The 24,275-nt window shown below is 39.6% G+C and overlaps 1 protein-coding gene across 6 annotated transcripts in view; it reads right to left on the bottom strand.

Annotated features, from left to right (window-relative positions):
- cadps2 (Ca++-dependent secretion activator 2) overlaps nt 1-24,275 on the bottom strand; it is a 118,040-nt gene that overhangs the window by 54,095 nt on the left and 39,670 nt on the right. For all 6 annotated transcript variants that reach the window (XM_077007307.1, XM_077007306.1, XM_077007310.1 and 3 more), the window contains exons 3-6: nt 20,238-20,570; nt 5,297-5,377; nt 4,629-4,859; nt 3,835-3,956 (exon numbers count right to left, since the gene is read on the bottom strand). In XM_077007307.1, the coding sequence (XP_076863422.1) occupies nt 3,835-3,956; nt 4,629-4,859; nt 5,297-5,377; nt 20,238-20,570 (767 nt within the window). The remainder of the gene's footprint in view (nt 1-3,834; nt 3,957-4,628; nt 4,860-5,296; nt 5,378-20,237; nt 20,571-24,275) is intronic.

Genomic DNA, 24,275 nt, shown 5'->3' with positions numbered 1-24,275 from the left:
AAATACGGACGTTTGGTCACCCTATCGTACTAGGAATACATTTAGCAGCTAAGTTATCATTACTGACCTGCGTGTTAGCCCCAACATGCGTTAAAATGCGTTAATTTTTTTAGTGCGTTAATTTTCCTGTAATTAATCGAAATTAACGCGTTTTATATATAATTTAATTTATATATATATATATATATATATATATATATATATATATATATATATATATATATATATATATATATATATATATATATGAGCCTTCTGCAGTCAGTCACTGTTTTTTGGGACATATTTGAGAGGAAGGGGTTAGGTAAGTGTCAACGGTAGAAGCAGCACAGAATACAAATACTGCAACTAGTGAAACACATACAATGGTTCCTGGGTCTTGCAGGTTGTATGAAAGATTTATATCACATTTTTCAGAGCATGCTGCTCTATTGCATGCCTTGCAAAGGAAAAGGGGCTGTGTAAGATTGGACTCCAGAATGTTAGCAAGCTTTGATCATTTGAAGGTGGCATTACAAAAGTCACCTCTAGTCCTCCTGACTCCACAAAGCCTTTAGGAATGAATGACATTTGGTCTTGGAGCTGTTCTTACTCAACGGTCTGAAAAAGGGGAACATGTGGTTACATATGCTTCATGTTTGCTGCATGAAGATACGTAAGGAACAAAAGGAAGGTGCCTCTCCAGTATTTGGGGGATGCAGCTAACTAGCACTCAAGACTATGATTGCATCATGTCAAGGAAAAACATCATACATGGGAGTAATGGGTCTCTGAATTGAGATATGCTATTAATACTGCATGGCATGAAAGTTCGGATCATAGCCAAGCTGAAAGCGCTTTGGAGCACTAATCTCTTTTTTGGGGCTTTTCACGAGGGGCGGATGCACTCTCTCTTGCTCCTGGCTTAGCTTAGCTTCTCCAGCTCGTCTTAATACCCTGCCACTGCTCTTGAAATGTTAAACAAGAATCGAATTAAGTGTTCTCAACGCAATTGATACAATTTTTCCATGAGTCATGAGGCCGGAGAACCCGCATGTACAGATGGAACGTTCTCAGCTGGATATGCGCTTGACTCGTGGGCGACATCGCATGGTTTGTCTCGTGCCTCTCTCCCTGGAAGACATTGAGAATGTATATCCATTTGGTCATATCCAACTTTGATCACTGGGTTTCTGCTGATTGGTTTAGGCATTGCCCTGGTGCATCAGTTAGTGGGGACAGTTATCGAACGCCTGCAGAAATTACCCAACATGATCATGGAGAGGCTCACAGCTCTACAGGCAAAGTTGGATCAGTTGGGAGACCAATGACTTCAGTTTCAGTATGAGAAACTCCTCTGGACAAGCTTCTCGCTCATCTACATTTGGCACCCAAACAAAACTCTCCCTGAAGGTCATCTTCTTGGTTACCTGCTCCAGTTTTGACAGAAACTGTACCAGACCAACCTCTGGCTTCTCCCCCTATCTGAATGAACACACCTCTCACTACATGATTTTCTGTGTCACATTCAATCACCAATGCTTACATGTGCTATGGGGATTGTTTGTGTGATCACAGACTGCTGTCCTGTCAAGAGAATGTGCAAGCATATTTTTTCTTCATCCTTCCTAATGTTTTCTCTGTCTCTCCCCAAGCTGATGGTGACAACCTTCCAATAACTTGGTCGCTGTTGTGGGCTTAAATAGCAGTGAAGTAGGGTATCTACCTGATGACAAAGAAGAGTTGGTGTGAAGTTGTGTGAAGTGAGTGCCACACGATTAGTTTCATATAGACCAAAGGTAATACAACGTTTTATGCGGTGTACAATTCAAACAATCTACATTTCAGAATATTAGGGGATATTTAGTTTTGATAAAAATTATGTCCAGAATTATGGCTGTAAAATGAAGATGACCATGTGTCCCCTTTCTCAGACACGTCCTCTTTTTGGGACCTAATCAAATGTGGTGCCAGGATGTCTACAATGCGTGAAATGTCCAGGATTTGCCCTTCAAGTCAACATTTGCCTTCTACAGTCATCACACTGTGCAGCCATCTTCTGCATCACTTTGACCACTATTTAAAGGTCCCACCTACTCATATGCCATGACTGATCAGTCATCTACATACTAGATATATGCAGCCATAGGTCAGACTCCTTCTCAGTGTGTGTGTAGCTGAAGTGTACCCCCCCCCCCCCCCCCCCACATGTGGATTGATCTTCAGGAGAGTATACACGAGTTCATCAGAACCACTGAAAGGGTGTTTAGTGAAAGACTGTATGGCAGGGGTCTCCAACACGTCGGTCGCCACCCCTTTCCAAGTAGCTCGCCAAAGGGCCAATGAATTACATATAAATTTGTAAACCTAATTGGTCCCATCGAGAAATCTACTTAAATTTATGTCCAATCAAAATTCACAGTTGTCCCTCCCCTTCTAACACTAAATGATTATTCACCAATTATACAACAGTTAGTTCACAATCCGACTGGTTGAGAAGTGTTCTAACCCTGCAGATATGTGTGATAACAGCACGGTATTCTCATTCTCTGTATCACTCCGCGGACGCGTTGTCAAGTAACGGCATGTACATATATTCACGATAACACACTCCCTCTCGTGTTCTATTGCTCAATTAGCTGTCAATCAAAAAGTTAGGCTGCCGTCAATATTGAATAAACCAGGGGTCACCCACTTCATGAGTCGCCACGTCATGTTTTTGCTACTATTATAGATTGTCCGCGGTTGCTAGCAGTCTTCCCGCTTAGCAATTGACACTCGCACACGCAACTTTCGTTGCAACCAAATGCAACAAGCCAGTACTTTAATATCTGTGCAGTCATAATGTCTAATGAAACAAAATAGGATCATGAATATTCAATCTACATGCAAAACGCATTCTTATCATAATTCAATTTTCCACATTTTCTAAGACATCAATATGAAATTAGAGATTAGTACCAGAAATAAATGTGAGCTCTTCCAAAAGAAATCTTTTGGGACTTAAAAAAAATAAAAATACAAACACACTCTAAAGTGTCATACACTCAATTACATTTATGCAGATAATCAGTTCAAATTATTTTAATTGAGTTTCATCCTAGTAATTTGGTATTGTCCAACTCTAATCAAAGATGTAAGCATGCATATAAAGAATAAATGTGAAGTTTTACTGCCATGATTAAAGACAATAATTGTTGCCAGGTTTTGGTTCATGAAGGGCAAAAAACTGCATTGAGATAATTTAGGATGTTTCCATACACCTTCAAATTGTCATTATAAAGGAGACGCCTGAGGCTACATTTGGTCTTCAGAGTACCTCAGCTGGTTTAGTACATTTGTAATACATCAGAAATGCCAATCACTATGCAAAGCGTCTTTCCTCCTCAAGGGACCTACGACTATAAAAATACCTCGTATCCTGAAGGAAATGACAAATGTCAAATATTTTGAAGGACATTTACAGATCTGATTTAAGCAAAATGTTAAATGATTAACAAATTGTGAAAAATATTGTGGGTTTGGGAACATTTTTGGCCTTCAACTGAACTCTGCCACCATCCAGGACTTCTGTGGTGTTTTTGAATAAGCTACACTATGAAAATCTCATTTGTGATGCTCATTTCTGGACATTAGTGTAACGTGTGCAAGAGGTCAACTTGACCTCAGATTTCCTCATGCCAATATAGCACCTTGTGCCAGAACCTACAGTGGGGACTGACCTGCGACTCTATAGAGCCACAGAGCAATGTCAGGTTATGGGGAATACATTAAGTTTCTGAAACTGGTTCCAAAACGTACATCACAGGGCTATGATGATGAATGGGATGTGAAGGTAAAGAGTTTAATACTCACTGTGGTCTGGAGGCCTCTGCTTGGTCTGTCTGAAGCTTCTCTCCTCCTTCGACTTCCATAGTACAATACACAATTCTGTTGGGAGCCACTGATTTCAGGCCCTGTACCTCTACGATCACAACCTGCACAGAGACCCAAAAAGGCAACAGCAGTCACGTTTCACTCTCAAGTGGTTATTTTTAAATGCTTGAAATAAACCGATTGCAACACATTTTTCTTACTTATATCAGCAAACATTAAGAGCTAAAGCCATATTCACTTTAAAAAATAAAAATAAATCACTTGACAGTGACACTCCCGTGATCAGATGTTCTGCGGAACAGTCTCCGGATAATCTAAAGTGTTTTAAAAACACTGCCACTGCTGGCTTCAGTCATAAACCTGTATTTGGGAGGGTAATTCGCAATAAGTCCTGAGTGGGAACTTGGTGTACAAAAGACCATATGCACCATAGGTTCTCATCATTTAAGTGATCTCAGTTAATGTGGGTGTGGACTTGGTAAGCTGTTGACACAAGGATCTGATTTTGTACAAGCATCTCAAATCCATTATTCCCTGGAGAAATCATTTTGATTGAATGTCAGAATTCTACAACTAATATTACAAGTAAACAAATTTATACAAATAAAAAAAGAAAGAGATAAACTTGGATATCACATTACCATCACCACAGTCAAAGATGTCTGTAAAAATAGTGTCCATAAATACTCTCCACACAATCACATTCCTTTGGCAGTAAACAACACAGGTAACCATGAATGAATGGAGAGGATGAAAGCCTCCTGCTGATTTACCTCTAGTGTGAAGGACAGGACCACGTCCGATTTAGAAAGGGGAAGGTCACTCTCATCTCCTATGTCCAAGAAGCTGTTCATAGGTGTTAGTTTGGGCTTGGATTTAGGCTTTAGGTCTTTGGCTACAGGCAGGCTCTCCAGGTTGGCCATGAGAAGGTTGATTGATGATCTCAGCTCCTCTACATACATCAGCTCCATGTCCTTAGACACAAACTTGGGGTACTTCCTCTCCTATAAAGTATATTAGAGAAGTGTTTTCAGGAAAATTCAGTATATTGTCACATGGGCCTGGGATAATGCTCCAGAAATCTAGACTAGACTGTATAATCATTTAAGATGCAACTATAAACAAGTCACAATGGTTCTCAAATGATTTAGTGATCCATTTCATCCTGAAAAAAATGTTTGACTTGGCTTGTTTTGGATCAGACACATTAACAAAGTGCATTCTGTGCAAAAAAGTATTGTGGGAATATGGAATTCATACAAGAACACCTGTGAACAATGCTATGATGGTTCATGGATAAAAACCAACCCACCAAATGATTTGTATTGCCTATGCTCTTTAATGTTGTACACGAGAGAACAGTGTTCAATTTAAGTAAATTACACGTATGTAATGTAGTGCTGAAATCCCAACAGCAGTAAAACGAGCTCCAATGACATACTCTGGCAATTCTGTCCGTGACCTGGAGTCTGCAATCCAGCTCTCTGCGGATTTGTGCGGCCTGCTCATCCACGTTGTCCAGCTGAAGAAAAACACATTTGGTAGAAAACATTCACAATCCTGCTTTCAGCTTGTCTGCAAATATACCTGTGAAGAGTGATCACCATTTAACTATCAAGACGTTACACAAAAGACGGTTATTCTCTTCATACAAGTGCTTGACCTTGAATGGCCTAGAGTCAAGAAGTCCACGATTCTACAACCATTGATTTACTTCAGCAACTCCAAGTAAAACCTTGTGTGCATGTCGATAACAACTCATTCCCTGTACACAAGATTCACAGCTCTGACTTGATAAGCCACTTCCTGTAGCAGCAGCATGGTTTACTCTCTCCTGATCCTACATAGCAGCATCACCACAGAAACGTTTGGAGGAACTACCATACCACATTTCTTACGAGCAGATGCAGAAAGCTGCAAGTTCCGAGACAGCTTTCTTCTTCAACTCCTGCTTTATTATTCATTTTCCTATTTCACACACTAGAATGGAGGTTTCTTTCACACAGAAGGAATGTGTGGGCAAACATCAGTTCAGAAGTGGCACATATGGACACAACACATAAGGAAGACACTAATCTATCTACCCAGCTCTGTTTTCACAAGCGATGGCATTCTTAGCAAAAGGTTATTTGAATATTTGAGCCCACAGCCAGTGTAAAGAATGCAGGCTTAACAGTGCAGTTGGCCACATCTAAGCAGAGACTAGCCGTTTGGGGACCCGGAGGCTGGCCACACACCTTCATAGCAATACCAGTGCTTCGAGTTGCCCAGGGATGCATGTAATGAACTACAGTGAATATGTCAAACTAAACATGGTCTGGAGAAGTCCATTTATAGCAATACATATATTTGCTGTATTATTTTATGTTGAATATTACAGTAATACAAAGTCTGTTGTCCTGAATGATTATGAAGATAACATTTAATGTCCGTGTAAGCTACAGTAAAAACAGTATCCATACACATAGGTCTAAAAAGTGTTTTTGCAAGTTTGGGAAAATTGAAATCTCATTTGATATAGTCATATAAATAACAAATCAGAAAATACATTCCTTTCTATCCTCTCAGGAAATGGCCAGACAGCTTGGAGAAGGCACTCTGCTTTACATCAAGCCATAACTAACATTCTAAAGGACCCAGACAAAATACGGATACCATATGCATTTGTATCTGCAGAAACCTCTCTGCTAGCATAGAGATATTTGAAGATCTCAAGGCGCAAAGACATGTAAGCTCTGACATTTAGTGGCAGTATAGAAGCATTAAGAGAAGGTGAGACTAAATGGACCAACATATAGAGAGAAACTGATCAGGAGAGAAGTCCAGCAAGTCAAATCAGGCATAGTGAGAAGGCTCCTTCTCTAAAAAATGGAATATTTATGATTAACATGATTCTCTTAAGACTGAACTGCTCCTCGTCACAGAATGGATTCTTTGCTTTCTTGATCTCCAAAACTTGCACCATGTTCACTTGTTCTGATCCTATGCTGAAGAGCCATCTCTCCACAACAGAAATCACCCTGTCTGATAGCTTTGTAAGTTTCTTCTTAATCACCTCAAAATATGATGTCCCTATACATCTCAGAACTGTAGCGAAAGCAAACACCATTAAAAGGTGATCAGGATTCTAGATTTTATTTGTTGACCTACAGTGGCACTGCACAGATTGTGTTCCAGACATGAATCACAGCTCATTTTAAATGCTCAGTAATATGGTGATCAGTATTTCCCCCACAATGAATTACAGTGCATGTTTCTTCCTGTCAAAAGACAGAAAATCATGGGTATGAAAACACGCCATGAGAGAGCATACGCACTCATTAAGACATCGGTCACTCATTAAGAACTAATGTGGTCTAATCCATTTTGCATTTCTGACAGGTAATTAAAGACTACGCAAAAACAGATAACCAACAACATTCATAGCTTATCTTTGTTGCATATGCACACTGGCTGTTATAGGATCTCAATTGCAACAAGTGTAATGTGGCAAGTCACACAACGAGTGCATAATAACAAAATAACTTGAAACTAAAAGGAAGCGAGCATGTGAGCATGCAGGACCAAAGGCCATCCTGAGAGGTGAGAGGTCTCCGGTGAGTCAGTGATCAATGTGCACAGTAAAATTCAAAATACATTTCAATGTGCATCTGAAACCGTTTATTCAACAGACAGCAATTGAGAATGCCATTAAACTCTTTAACTAATCATAATTGCAAAGTAAGCAAATAAGTTTAATTGCTGACAGCATCAGTGGTGCTTCTAATGTAGAATACAGAGATGACATTTAGTGCGTTAATCATCAGTGAAATTAAATAACCACTTAACCCAATTTTTTTAGAGACATATGTATGGCAGAATTGTACGCTGACAAAGCCAAAAATATCAGAGTCATGTAATAGCATGACTGGACACCAACACACAGAACAGACAATCTTGTCTTAAGTATAGTGGTTAGCTATGTAATATACCTAAACTGTGTGTGAGCTCAAAAAGCTGTAGAAAGACCCACACCCTTTCATGTACACTTGTGTACACCCCCCACACTCACCGACGCCCACACCAATCACGGGCAACTGTTCTTGTTGCCGCGTTACAAAAGTTGATATCTTCCGACTCGCACCACACGCTATTCTATTTTGGTTTGGCTACCATTTCTATGACAACAAGGCTCAGCAACTTCCTAATGAGAGAAGTCACAAGCCTTGGGAGAGGCATGGTGGTGCTGAGGTTCACTCTCCTCCGAAAGGATGAATGAGCAGTCCCATTAAAGCAATTCCACTCGCATGGAATAGATCGTCGGTGCCTTTTCCGACTATGGCCTTTGAGCCAAACAGCAGGGTGACAGGTAACGGTGTGGTGACCATTGTGATGGGTCGCTAAAAAGATCAGACTCCATTTTTGATGTCACGCCCAGGGCTGTCAGGAGGAAATAACAGTCAGTCATTTCTGAGGCTGAGCTGCTGCTAAATCGCTACCACTTCCTGCCACCTCTGCTCTGGCCCCGGCTGCTGTCCGCTAATGAGAGATGACAGGGTGATGGGGTACAGAAGAGGCGGAATGTGTTCATTAGGCAGGCGATGACAGGTGCAAGGAGGAGGAGAACACGTGGGATGGAGGGAGCATTCTCTCTCTCTCTCTCTCTCTCTCTCTCTCTTTACACTGTGGTAGCATGGCAGGGTGACTCACCATCATCAGAGGGAAACAGCTGGTCTTTCCCGCTTGGGCCACAACTGCCTTCATACTGTCCCTGCAGCTGTCCCCGAACCTTTCCTCTGTATCCATGTCTTTCTGTCCTTTGGTGTGCATGTACACATTTCTGTATAGTCTTAGGTCAACAAATAAACATGCCAACAAGTTGGCTCCTTTAAGCCTTTGTCTCATTAGTCGTCTATGCAGCAAACATTGTTTTATTTGCCAGTCTCTTACCATTTGTGTCTTTCTGCAATGTTTACACCGTCTCAGATTGTGCGTTAGTGACATTCTCGAGTCTCATCAAGTCGGGTTCTATCCCCCCTTAAGCTCTGCTTGAACTGATATTGTATAGCGTTTGTCAGGCTGTCTCCATCTGTAAGCAGTCCTCCGTGCATCCTTCTCCCTGGGCCCATCACTTATCCGCCACCCCACCCCGAGCTGCTTGGTGCTCTCATGGCTTCCGCACTTATGGCATTTGCTCAGTCATGCTTTCAGTGTCACAGCTACACAATTTCTTCATTGTGCTGTCTGTCACTTTAAGGTTTTATGTAAAGGACCTTACAGTGGTTGGTTGAACAGTCAGCAGAAGAGAAAATGTGCATGAATAATAAAGGCTAAACCGCCTTTATTAAGCACAAACACATGCATTTCTTCCTGGGGTGATACATAAATAATGGAAATACTCTTAGACAGGACAGACGGCTACGAATAGATGCTGTCGCTACTGTTCGTGCATAATGGAAGCCATCAAAGTCATCAATTCACTAATTAAACTTGATGGTGGAAGAGAGAGGACCCATAAATAACTGATCCATGTGTCAGACATCCCCTCTCCTTCCTGCTGTTCCCACCCCCTTCTTAGTCATCTTGATTCATGCTTTTATTATCCCAAGCAGTCCCTACCATTTACATTTCCACAGTCAACAACATCTAAGCAGCCTTGAGTGAATGTACGGCAGTGCTACACATCTTTCCAGCTTAAGGAGGTGCTCATCTGCCTTTCTGCAACACTAAACTTTAACATCACACTGTCTCTTATCAAATGAATAGGTGCGACAATAGTCAGCGGGTACAGAGGAATAACCTGAATGGGGCCAATGAGACCAAAATATGAGGCAGGAGTGTTTGTCAACCAAGGACTTTACCTTTTGGTACATTGTTGTCCAAGGTGCATAAAGGGGGCAAACATGGTAAAAGTAAAATATTCAGTCCTGATTAATACAAATAGTCAGTACAAAGCAGATCCATATGGCTCATACTGAGTGTGTGAGATTATAAATATATATATAAATTACCATTAGTAAAATCATGCAATACATCTGCATAAATGCATATATAGATGTGTGCGTAGCACGTTACTACCTTAGCTGATGAACTTGATGAACTGTATGAAACATCCAGTTTCTCTGGAAACCTTGAGTACTTTAACTAATTGCATACATGTATATACACACCCACCCACACACATTCAGATGCCGTGTTACAAACTTTACTGTAGTGGATATCTATATGCCGTGCACATCTGTATTTTAAGTGTTTATCATTCTCCACAGCATTCTTAAAGATCAGTTAGGGCGTACTCACACTAGGCTCTGTGATCCGGGCCCGGTTGCCTGCCGAAGCACGGTTCGTTTGGCTAGTGTGAGCGCTCCAACCGTGCCCGGGCCCGGATCAGTTAACCGTGCTCGGGCCCGCTTGAAGAGGTGGGCCAGGGCACGATTCATGTGGACTCTGGCACGGTTCGCTTCTAGTGTGAGCGCTATCCGTGCCCGGGCCCGCTTGGTGCCTCGGGTGATTGGTTCATTTCGCTGGAACTCAAACATGACGTCAGTGATGCGATGCTCACGTTAAACAGTCATAGCAGCAAAGCGATTAGCAGACAATCGTTGTGTTCAATTATCGATAAATCTGTGCTTGCACCGTGTTTCTGCACTCCCAAAACGACTCCAAAAATACAATAAAAAGAGAATCATGAGCTCCATAGTGTTGTGCGAGCGCGCTGTTTTTCCCAAATAAAGCGGCGTTGTGATGACGTAAGCGTGCTCGAGCCGGGTTGCTGAAGCCAGTGTGAGTGCAGGCCAGAGGGGGAGTGGGGAGATCCGGGCCCCAGCACGGAACGAGCAAACTGTGCCTAGTGCGAGTACGCCCTTAGAGTGGATTGCAAGTATCTGTGAGTATCTGAAACCATTCGAGTGCAGTTCCGGACACAGGCATTGGGTCTTTGTCATTTGTCATTTTGAAAGGTGAGTAGTCATCCCAGTATGACTTCGTTTGCGCTCTAGTGGAGGTATAAAACAGGTGATGTGCTGGCCTGTTTTTCACCTGCCATCGTGCTTGCTATTCTGCCCAAAGACTTGAAATTACGTGTTCTTACTAGACCATATAATCTTGGACCATAGAATGTTGTCAGACCTTTATATGCCATTCAGCAAATCAAGCAAGCAGTCATATGCTTCTTACTTAACAATGGCTTCCTGTCGAACACCGTAGGCAGCATAGGGAAGTCAAAGAGGGGACGTTTATGCACCGTGTAGCTCCTTTAAACAGATAAACAAACAAACAAAAACAGCTGCGTCACTGTTCAAGTCTGAACTCATTTTCTTCTTCTGTGCTTTTCAGCAATTGGAGCTTGGTACATGTAATCTCTGACTTCTGATTGAGTAGGCTGCCAGATTGAGAAAGTTTAAGGTCAACGAGAGAGGTGACATTTTAATTACCCACTGGTTCACCCAAGCTGTGTCTCCTCCATCCCACAGATTATCAGCCACACGACCAGCTTACTGTACTGTATTAAAACATTACTATAAAATATAAAATTTTCAAAAATAAAAAATACTAAAGAATTTTCAAATTTATGCTTTCATTCAAAATGTTCTGAGGTTACTAAGGACCTGGGAATACACACAGCTTTAGATATTAGGGGTGTAATGATGCATCATATGATTCATCACGATGCAGTAATGGATATGACTCACGGCAATGGAAGATATCTTGCACACTTAAGAAATTTAGTTTCAAATACAATGAAATTGAATACAGTATAATGAATTGTATAGAATAGTGAGCATAGTGCATCGTTACTCCATTAGATACGATTTTCAAATGATTCGTAACCCTTGACTTTTTATGATTCGACTTTATGATTTTATGATTAGAGATCCAGAGAGCTTCCTTAGTCTTCATGGCTTCATTTTTGTCTTGATAAATGCAGTGTCAAATGTGGGCCCTCAAACTGAGGGACGTGCCTTTCCAAATTTTTGTCTAATCAATTCTACTTGCAAGACGAGTCCAACTGAATTCTAGACACATCTCAAAGATATAATTAAAGCAAAGAGTGTGCACCAGACCACAGCAAGGGGCTCAATTGTGAATAAGAGTTAAGGTTGGATTTTTTTTTCCTCAATCCTATTCATACAAAGTACATCAGTACATCGTGGGCAGTCATGGCCTGGCGGTTAGGGAACTGGTCTTGTGACCGGAGGGTCACAGGTTCGATTCCCAGACCTGAGGCTATGACTGAGGTGCCCCTGAGCAAGGCCCTAACCCTCAATTGCTCACTTGTATAAAAATGAGATAAAAATGTAAGTCGCTCTGGATAAGGGCGTCTGCCAAATGCCATAAATGTAAATGTACATCATTTAAAAACTTGACAACCTTTTCCACAAAATTGCATAATTTCCTTACCTTTTTTACTCCCCCTGGTGGGGGAATGATAAAGATCCTGACCCAAACCAAATTATTATAATATTGAGGTGCAGATCCATGCATAGTAGGGTTGTCACGGTTCTCTAAATCCTCGATTATATTGTATTTCCGATTTTAGGGTCACAATTCGATTCGATTCTCGATTTACAGAAGAGATGCCTACGCCAATTTTAGATTAGTCTATCGTCAGTCATTGGTTTGATTAATCAAATTTACAATATCTTATTTCAAAAGGTGGGTTTGATATAAGTGATGCAAAGTGATACAAATGATCTGTAATACACCACATTAGGCCAAATTTAAATAATTTAATTAAGAAAAATGTAACAATCTTGTTCTCAGTGGAAAACAACAAAACAATTAATAATAAAAACGAGTGGCTATTTTGGTAGCAGCAATGTGCACTATTAAAACAGCAATGTGCAACATAAAAAAATATATACAGGAACAGTCATGTATAAAATAATAGAACAAACAGAGCCTTAAACTAAACTTTATCCTACAAAATTAAAAAAAACAATTTTAGTGTCTTCATACATGGTGGGCAACACTTTAGTTGTAAGATGTGACCTTGTACTTTCGCAAACGGCCGTAGTGCGACTCCGCACACCTCGTGCGAACCTGGGCGAACGGCAGAGGCATTTATACTTAGGCGCATTACATTCTTTGCTGCGGTCTCTGAAACGATATGTGGTAGTATAAATGAACACCCCTTCAAAAACAGGGGAAGGAACATTTACTTGACGAATTTTAATGTTGCTTTGTGTTCCAGGTTTGAAATGTGCTGGAATTTAGGCTAAAGTACTTTAAAATGCTTGAAATTGTAACTACTTCATTTCACAACAAATAACTGTCTGACTGAACAGCTCTCTTGTATTACGTTAACAAATACAAGCCTCTTGTAATTCCAGGACGAAACATGAGAGAATGTGAAGACGTTAAGATTGGGTGTTTTGAAAATAAACAACCATTAAATAATGTGATGAAAAAGTTAATTATTTCGAATCATTACGAGTATAGGTATAAATATTTAACTTAATTAGGTTTAACGTGCTTGGAATTATTGAAATAAACTTTGACAGTGACGTACAAGTGCTTTAATTCCACCTTGTAAAGGTGTATGAGCCCAGCAAACATGCACGACCTCGCGAATCACCAGCGCACGAGAAATTGTGACACTAATGCATAGTGTGTGTTTATAATATACTAATATTGGCCCTCTAACCCCAACATGTGTGGCATTATTCACTCGGTTATGCTTTCAGTGACATTACAGTTGACGCGAATGCAGAATCATCTGCACACATATAGCCTTCATATGAATAAACACTAATTGCTACAAATCTCCCTTATCCAAAATATTCCTAATACATTTGATCAAATACAACACCTTATGCAAGTATGGCAGGACTTAATTACTTTACCATTTCACCTGATGTTACAAGCTTTTAGCTGCATCAAATGTATATCGCAATCTAGGGCAGGGGTGCCCACAACTTTTCAGCTTGCAAGCTACTTATAAGATGACCAAGTCAAAATGATCTATCTACTATAAAAATTAAGGCTGGGCGATATGGAGCAAAAATAATATCTCGATATTTTTTAGCTGAATGGCGATATACGATATATATCTCGATATTTTTTCTTCCCAAAAGGTAATAACAAAGAGGCAGTAATAAGTCAAATCTACGTCCCAAATGAGTTGCGCGAAGAAGAGAGGCAGGACAGGACAGAAGTTATTAAAAGAGAAACTCAAGTAAATTCACTATTCACAGCGTTCATTGAACACGCTCATTTTTTCGTGAACGTTGAACTGAACGAAACATTTTTTAATAACTTGAACGTGAATTAGTTCACATTATGTGTCATGAACGGTAGACATCACTGTAAATGAACGTTGGAATTTGTTTCCATTGAAAACTGAGTGACATCTGTTTTCTCTTTATAAACACTTAAAACTAAATATAAATGAAATACTTTAAATTATCGCTAATTGTAGCGAGAAACACTCGCAGTCCGCAATATACTTCCAAAGTTGCTGGGTCAAATCCTCGGCCATGGCTTCATAGCGCCGTGTAACTGTATTCCTCGATAGCTGAAGAGTTTGATTGAAGATAATATTTCTGATTTGTTTTTAAAGTCATCTCTCCGTCTTGGAAGGATTTCTTGTGTTTAACAATTAAGTGACTCACCCGAAATTATGCTTCGGTGGCTGCCTTCATTTTTGTGGTCAAATGTGAGAAAAATGACTGCTGTCCGGACAACTGGGATTTTAGTTCTTTCACCTTTCTCAGTTCACCTTTTGGAGGAAAGTCAATGTCAAAGGTTTTAGGCTTCTTACTCGGAGCAGCTACGTCACTCATTTTTATATCCTTTGTTGAGGCAATTAAATTTCAAGGTAACTGAATAAGTTAGTGCGGGTTAACGTGTAGGTTGTCAGAAGTTTAGACGTCAGATTGGCTACCCTGTATGTCAATCAAAAGACAACTCTCAGTGTAGATGGACGATAGCCTGTCATTCGTCCCCTACATTTTAATGTCATGCAATCTACCCACACATCCTTCGTGATCGACCAGTAGATTGCGATCGACATATTGGGCACCCCTGATCTAGAGGTTCAATTCCAAAGCCTGAGGCCATGACTGAGGTGCCCTTGAGCAAGGCACCTAACCCCAACTGATCCCCGGGCGGCGGGCTAGGGCTGCCCACCGCTCTGGGCACGCATGCACCACAACCCCCTAGTAATCACTAGTGTGTGTGTGTTCTAACTGCACAGATGGGGACAAACTTTGAAGCAGAGGACAAACTTTGATTGCGGTGAAAAATCACAATTGACAAATATGGCATATTAAATCTATAGTGGGCATGTAGTGGTTTGCCATCCTAAGCTATTAAAAAAAATTTCATTCATGAAAAAATTCAAATGGTGCACTTGGAAAATAGTAGATTTGTAAAGCACTGGAAAGATTCACATCTGTTTATTTGCATAGAAATAGGAGAAAATGTTTAAGGGTAAGGTAAAATGCAGAGGCTTGAAAAAGCAACCTCTACATGACCAAAATGCATACCTTGCAAATACGTCTGTGGTGCTAAGTGTCAAGCAAATGGTATACTTGGTATATCTGGAAAACGTGATTGGGACAACGCAAAACAGCAGCGAACAAATATACTGTTCCCTAGTAAACATGCTAAAGACCCTGAGGCTGTCAATCAATCCGTTGGGGTCCACGCCCACAGTAGAATGGTAAAAGATGCTATGGCACAGACCAGATATCATGTATTGGAATCTGAATGACATCACCAAAAATTTTCAAAATGATGGACTAAATTTAAGGAAACGGATTTGATCCAAATAGTCAACTATAGCATTTTCTTCCCATTAATGATTAAAAACTTGATGCCCGATGCAAATATGCCACTCACCTGTTGCTATGATTTTGATAACCCAGTGTGGGAAACATGCTACCTACGAACTAGTGACTGCGTTTAACAATTTAGCCTTTAGCACTGTACGCACGCTCTGCTTCCAAGTAGTATGGTAGACTTAATAAGCAAACTATGATGACTTTCAACTTGATAGTTTAGCTCGGCTGTATTCCTAACCAAATTGCACAGTAGAGGCGAGAACGAGTTTTCAAACCTGTGAATTACAAATCATATGTGTGTTTACATGGATGCAGACACGAAGTCGCCAGGTTTGCTTCATGGAAAATTCATTTTTAGGAACGTAAAGTGTTACCGGAGCGGAGCTCGGATCGGTCGTTTTCTGCATGGTCCTAGCGCTAGATTCGTCACTATTTAAATATTTATTTTTAACCGTTAAAACTGCAGAGAACCAAAACCGGCTTTTGAAAAAGTCCCCCCCCAAATTACGTCCGTGAGGGTAAATGTACTAAAATGTTGGCTTACATTTCAAATATCATGTTTAGCTAAATAAACATACAGTATGTAGGCTTACAAATTCATGTTTAACTGAATAAACGAGTAGCCTACATTTTATTGAGCATGTTTTTTTTCTTCAAGTATCGAACAGCTTCCTCACGCAGTCATTGATGCATTTTGGAAACAGGAGATGAGCCCCTGGTCTAATGCACCCTCTGTATTAAGAAACCCTATCTCAAAAACTGACTTTTAGTCATTACTTGGGTAGCATGCATATGAGGCATTTTAATATAGATTAATCTAGATTAATTTCACGATTTCAGTGAGATTAATCTAGATTAAAAAAATTAATCTATGCCCACCCCTATATACAGTTGTGATCAAATTTATTCAACCCCCACTGAAATAAAGTGTTTTGGCCAGTTTGACATTGATTTTGATCATTTCAGTCATCTTATTTACAATTATATCAAAGAGGCACTTATAAATTAGACAAACATAACATAATATTTATGATGGAATAACCACAAATGTCTTTACTGTGCTCACATCATTATCAGTTTTATTCAACCCCCTAGTGACATTATTTTTTAGTACTTAGTACAACATCCTTTTCCAGTTATGACAGCTTTCAAGCGTGAAGCATAGCTTGACACAAGTGTCTTGCAGCGACCTATGGGTATCTTAGCCCATTCTTCATGGGCAAAAGCCTCCAGTTCAGTCACATTCTTAGGCTTGCGCACTGCAACTGCCTTCTTTAGGTCCCACCAGAGGTTCTCAATTGGATTTAAGTCTGGTGATTGCGATGGCCACTCTAGAATGTTCCAGCCTTTCATGTTCAACCATGCTCTAGTGGACTTGGATGTGTGCTTCGGATCATTGTCCTGTTGGAAGGTCCAACGTCTCCCAAGCCGCAGGTTTGTGACTGACTCCATCACATTTTCCTCCAAGATCTCCTGGTACTGAAGGGAATTCATGGTACCCTGCACACGTTGAAGCTTTCCTGTACCATTAGAAGCAAAACAGCCCCAAAGCATCATTGACCCCCCGCCATGCTTCACAGTAGGCAAGGTGTTCTTTTGTTCATAAGCCTGGTTCTTCCTTCTCCAAACATAGCGCTGGTCCATTGTCCCAAACAGTTCTAATTTAGTTTCATCTGACCACAGTACACTGTCCCAAAACCTTTGTGGCTTGTCCACATGACTTTTGGCATACTGCAGTCGACTTTTCTTGTTCTTTGGAGTCAGCAAGGGGGTGCGTCTGGGCGTTCTGGCATGGAGGTCTTCGTTATGCAGTGCGCGCCTTATTGTCTGAGCTGAAACTTCAGTGCCCACATCTGACAGGTCTTTTTTCAGTTCCTTAGCAGTCACGCGGGGATTTTTCTCCACATTACGCTTCAGGTAGTGCACAGCAGTCGCGGTCAGGATCTTCTTTCTGCCACGACCAGGTAACGTTTCCACTGTGCCCTTTAACTTGAACTTGCGAATGATACTTCCGATAGTGTCTCTTGGAATATTTACCAACTTCGCAATCTTTTTATATCCATTGCCATTCTTGTGAAGAGCAATAACCTCTTCTCTTGTCTTCTGGGACCATTCTCTTGCCTTCACCATGCTTGGAAACACACCAGTAGATGTCTAGAAGGAGCTGAGTATCACAGTCCTTTTAAATCTGCCTAATTGGTGCTTATCATGCTTGATTGCTGCTCGTTGACATCTACAGATGTTTTCAATACCTGATGGAAAACACTGGAATGAACCTCTGTTCTTAGGAGTGGTAGTCGTAAAGGGGTTGAATAATTGTGTCAATGAAGAAATCACAAAAAGGCCATTTAATACTTTGACAAAAAAAATTGATGCTATCTTAGTTGCATTTAGTTCTTTAACAAGTCCTTGTAAGATTTCATTATGAACACAATTACAAATGTGCACTGAATTCCATAAAACCCTTCGCAGCATTGGGGGTTGAATAAATTTGATCACAACTGTGTATAATATATATATATATATATATATATATATATATATATATATATATATATATATATATATATATATACATACATACACACATACATACATACATATATACAAAGCTCATTTTAGTTTTGGAGAACGAGACTGGAAGGTATATAACATCCTTTATGGAAATATACATTTTTTCCCCCAGATAAGTGGGGGAAGAAAAAAAATAAAAAAATAAAAAAAGTTGTGCAGGGCCTATCACAAGAATGCCAGATACTTGTGAACATCTGCACACATGTTCAAACAATTTGACTGAATATCTGAAATGTAGAGAACAAAAGACAAAATAATCAACTCGGAGATGTACGATTTTAAGGTACCAGTCAGCCAATCAAATGATATTGCGCATTGCGCACACACACATATTATATTTATATATATATATATATATATATATATATATATATATATATATATATATATATATATATATATATATATATATATATACATACACACACACACACACACACACACACACACACACATATACATATATATAGTTTCATTTTTTACAAAACCCTAAGGCTCTGATTTACCAACAGCCAAAATAATCAGTGTGATGTTGCATGTGGGCTTTGGTCTAATTTGGGATAAACTGCATGTGAATTTTGTGTGTGGCTAAAGTGTGACAGTGTCTCTCAGTCAAGTCAAACAGGTGTTCAACCACTCTTACACTCCTATGATCTGGGCCTTTTCTATTATTTGGCGGTCATGGCAACATCTGGACAGGTGACTGCCATCAATTTTTGCCACAGATTGACAGATTGATAAAAAAAAAATCTAGAATTATGATAATGATAAATATATATTTAGGATCTACAGGGTTTTAAGTATAAATAGGATATTAAATTAACAAATTCATTAACATTTTTTCTTTAATATCGAATCTTAAATGTCTACAATACTAAATCACTTTCTTCATTCTTTCATGCCATGAGCTGAAGCCAGTGCAGAAACAAGAACTGCATCTTCACACTGAAGTTTCATTTTCCACTTCTAATCTTGGCTGAACACATGCTGTTCTTATTACTGTGTAGACCACACAGCTAATTGCAGTAATCTACTAACAGTAATGGTGATAAAATGAGAGGTACCCACAGACTTCAGAGCTTTTTCTCTACTGCCTTCCCTAGGGAGGGCCTATGGCAGATGACACACAAGGGCACGCTGATTAGACCATTTCCTCTGACCTTTAAGGAACATCTTCAAAAGAACCTGTGATTGGGTAAAACCACCTGAGCACAAGTAATTAAGGAAAAGGGCATGAAACTTAAAAGCACACTAACCCACTCATCAGAGCAGTTGAAATCTGACTCCTTAAAAGTCCTGTACAGGTTAAGAAACTGTAGACCCTTGAGCAGAAAAACTTTTGTATAATTTCTACTGGAAATAGTATAATAAAACCACAGTATTATTAGTAGAGTACTACTTGGTATAGTGTAGCATAGAGCATCAGAATCACAAAATATGACATTATAAACAGTGTACAGTCTACATGTGATGTATAATCTCTGCCAGAATATAGTCTACTGCAGCATTTGTAGATTAGCTACATAACTCGACCCACCTGAAGGATTAGCATAATATTCATACGAGTGATATAGAGGAAACGCATTTGCTCCTGATCAGATGCAGCTAACAAACTTGCTGCTGCTTATCAGAATCCGTCGATGTCAATGGCTGTATTTCAGTGTCAGTGGCTTTTCATCGTGTCTCTCCCTCTCCCTTACAGAGAGCACACTGAATCAGCATGGCTTTGGCACAGTGCAAATTAAAAATGTACCCCCACCAAATTTATAAACATCAAAAAGGTTCAACTCTTGTAATAAAAACATGATCATGCTCATTAATCGTTATCAATTCACAGATAATAAAATTATTTATTCTGGAAAAAAACCTACCCTTTGGAGCATGCTTTGAATTCTGTGTGCAGAGCCACAATCAAGCAAAAACATCTCATTTTTACTTTTCACATCAAGGCAGCGATAGTGCGGTGCCAAATGCCTTTCCTATCCCCTTGGTAGTTCCTGCCACGCTGGTTAAAGTCTTTAAAAAATTTTTAAACTGACGCACCTGACAGGCATTGTAGAGCAACTGGTGCTCTAACTTTTTGATGCTGAGAATCTGCTGGAACATCTCGTAGAGCTGCTCCTTACTGAGTATGAGCTCTGATACGGAACAGTAGGGTGCACGGCCCGGAGGTCGCCGTTGGTCTTCCTCTCCCCTGAAGATGACGTCGTACTTGGTGATCCATGAAGTCAGGACGGTCTCTTTGCTCAGGCCGTCGATCTCAGGCAGGCTGCGTACTCGACGCTCAATGTTCTTCTTGAAGACCTCGCGGAAGTCACTGGCTGAGCAGCCACCACTGTGCACCATGCGGGCCACACGTTCACTCTTCAGAAAGCTCTGCAAGAGAGTAAAGTAGAAGAGGTGATGAGATATTCATTAAACAGTTTTTCTGATAGGCATGGTCCAAGAGTTAATTCCATTGTCCTTCCGAATTTGAAATTTCGCCTTTAAAATGTAAGGTGCTTGAGTTTTAGCCTCTTTCTCTTGTCCGATTTATTTCACCTCAACTATAAACCTAATCCCTAAATTCCTAGTAAATGTAATCCATTCCAATGCTGTAATGGCTAAAAAAAAATAATTTGGAGAAAGAGATTCATTGACAGTAAGCATCATTGACACAGACAGTAAAATATGTCATCGTTTCAGTTCATGCATTTCCTTTGCTAGTAGTGGTGTCTTGAGCATACATGAGCTAGTGAAGCGTGAAAGTAACAGCAGATGGAAATTAGCAGCTCCTTACTGCAAGTAATAGAGCAAAACAAGAGAACCTCAGATTTGCCTCTAGACAGAGAGAATTGTGTTTATGTGGAAACAATCACAATCCCAACAGAAATTGGTGTTGAACTGGAGGCTATCCAGCACTGGTCACAGTAGCAGAAATTGCACTCAACCTGCCTTTGTAAAAGAGCAATTCTCAAATTGTAATCCTAAACAAAAGCTCAGGGACATGTAGAATTAAGGTCACATTATTAAAACCATATATTCTATTCAACAGAACCCTTAGATTTTCCAAGAAAATAAAAGTTTATAGTATAAGTTACTTCCAAAATTGGTTTGGGTTGTGTCGTATGCAAAGAAAATGACAGCTGAAAAGTCTTGAATTAATATGGGTTCTAAAGATTTTAACCACAGCAATAACGCCTTTGTTATACTGTGATCCTGAAGGTTTTTCTTCATTTTAAATCCAAAATGTATCAAACGGGGCTTTAACACTGATTAATGTTTTACTCAAACATTAGACAATGAAAAAAAAAAAAAATGTTCCATGTCTCTTTGGAACAGGTAAATGACTTGCTGTACATCTTGCTACAAAACAAAGACAGGCAAAAATTGACATTTTTCATTGCACACCATTTTAACAAAAATCTCACTTCACTTTTGTTTATTCTTTGGTATTTCATTCAGTGGAAGCCCTGAACTTTTGACAGTGCATCTGAGAGTGATTAAGCAGCCCAAATTTTTCTCCCCTGCAGTGTGAATTAATCAGTTCCTCTCCCCCCCATTGGGATGACTATGGTAATAGACACACCATCAGGCCTGTAGTGGGAAAGGCGAACAAGACTTCACTTTCCATTTTTGCTACAGTTATACATACAGTTAAATTGCACTGCTCTAGTGAGCTAGTTTTTACATCCTTATTAATTCCCTAAAGGCTGAATGCATTTTCAGCCTCTAATTCAAACTGCACAGTAACTGACATGCAAAACTCACATGCATTTGTTATTACACACGATACTAAGCATAAGCGGCTCTCCGTGGCAGCTGTAAGTGGCTAATAAAGTGAAAGGTCAAAAAACCTCTGAGACGGGCCCAGACAGAGGGCAGATTGCCACGCTGCAGGGACCCGCAACCCCCTGGTAATTCAGTTCCTTTCCAACTAATGCTACAAGTGTCCATGCCCAGAAGCTAATGTGGGAACTCTGGCTGTGCAGTCAGTGGGTGGGAAAGATAGCTTATCCCACCTCTCCTTGTCAGTTCAGAATGATACTTTTGACATTTATTTAGTTTGAGTAGACAGAACAGAGAGTGCCTTCCACCTAGTGTTTTCACCTTTTCCACATATTTGCTGTTGAAGTGTAGATATCGTTTGGTTGACGAGACCTAGACTGCAGGTTGAACTGGACATGAGCATAACGGGTAAAATAAGAGGATTGACCAAGAACAGTAGTTATAATGCTGGAGCCACTTCACAAGCATGGAAAGATGTAGGTTTAAGCTACAATGGCAGAGAGAAAATGTACTGCAAAAGAAAACAGCACTGCAAAATTGCAACACATTCATCAACAAAACACGTTACATTGTACAACCAACAGCAAATTCATGGACTGGATACTTCATAAATCACTGTAAAAATGTAGATGTCATTTTGATTAAACACTGCAAATTCATAGATATGACCCAAATTCAGAAACTACAAAAACTACTAAATCAGCAAGAACAAGAATTATGGGAGGATTCCCAAAAGGGGCTGCCATGTATACAAAACCAAGTGTGAATAAATCCATCAATGATTTTCATCTGAGGTACAATTTCCAGTTTGTGACAAAAATAAATAAAGTAAGGCTGCCGCAGTATCATTATATTGAATGTGATTTTTACCAGTGTTCTGCTAGAATGTATGCAATAACATTTTTATTCTCATCATCTTTTTATAAGGTGGACTCAATTAAATTGCTCAATTTACTATCGCCTATAAAATTAGATTTTAAAAAGTTAAGCGAAGTCCATAATTAAAACGGGAAACAAACTGTTGAGAAAAATCACTGACAGAGACCAGTACTGTTGTACTGTCAGGCAGTGCAATGGAGGATAAACCCCAGAGAGCCAACATCACCAAATACTAAATGATGCACTTCCTGATTTTTCAGAGTTTACCGTCAAAGAGGATAATTTAAACCCTGTAATGCATCAAGTTTAATATGGACATTTAAACAAAATCCAAGTAGTGAAATGGACAATATTTAGGAATTTTCTTAGATTGCTTGTACGGAATTTAAGAAAAAGAAAAAAAAAGGAATTATTTTTGAAAGTTTACATTCAAATCAAAATAAGATGCAAACATGTTCTATAAATACCAACCATATAAAATTTTGCCTTTGAACACTACCGATATTGTGGAAAGGGGGAGGAGCTGCAGGGGTCACATCTAGTCTCTCACTTGTAGTCCTAGATACTAAACTTGTAAACAGTTTGAGCCATTTCAGTCAGTTTGAACAGACTTTGCATTTACAGAGTATTAGTGCAAGAACCTGCCTGGTGGTAGTGTATTTCAAGGTCTCTCCAGTGTCATAATTTGCCTGCATATATGCCTATAGGGAGAAAGGTGCAAGAACAATCCAGATAAGGACTCTCTTGTACATGTCATGATTTGGAAATGTTCTTTAAAACTGCCTGTCTCAATTTAGTTTGTATTTGGTGCATTTCAATAAATGTACTTCAATACATCGCACTCTTGAAAAATGCAAAATGTGTGATGCTATGTGAACATCTAATTTAACTAAGCATTCAAAAACACCAAATGCATTCAAAAACACCAAATGATAATCAGAATTTTTATTGGTTATGAATACACTGGGCAATCTTGTATATTAATGGTTGAAGTAAAAAAAAAGGTGCTGTTAAACTGAGCAAACATCAATTGAAGTCTCATTTACTGTGTAACAATCGGTTTTCTTCAGCTGTGCCTTTCCAAGATGACTGACAATAAGAGCATGTAAGAGCAGAAAAGGTGCACAAGTGGTTTTTACACAATCTCTTTCGTTGTCCTGATGACAGCATTTTTACAAATTCAACAAGAGCAATAGAGTTGGTAAATTAAAACTTTGGTTTTGAAGTAATAACGTGCCATGCTAGAATTATCGATTAGAATCACTACAGGAGCCATTGAGCTAATGATCTTTTACTGCTCTACATGGATAGAAATGTGTGAAGTGGAACGAGATACGTCCTACCTACTGTAGTGTTTTTGCCCCCTCTTTCTTCAATCTGACTAGATAATGACACAGGTCAATGTTAAGGCTTGTTTTCAAAGTTGAAATATTC

The sequence above is a fragment of the Brachyhypopomus gauderio genome, chromosome 5 (genome assembly GCF_052324685.1).
Source record: "Brachyhypopomus gauderio isolate BG-103 chromosome 5, BGAUD_0.2, whole genome shotgun sequence".
NCBI classification, from domain to species: Eukaryota; Metazoa; Chordata; class Actinopteri; order Gymnotiformes; family Hypopomidae; genus Brachyhypopomus; species Brachyhypopomus gauderio.
Note: the sequence above shows the minus strand (reverse complement) of the source record. Positions and strands in the feature narration are given on the sequence as shown.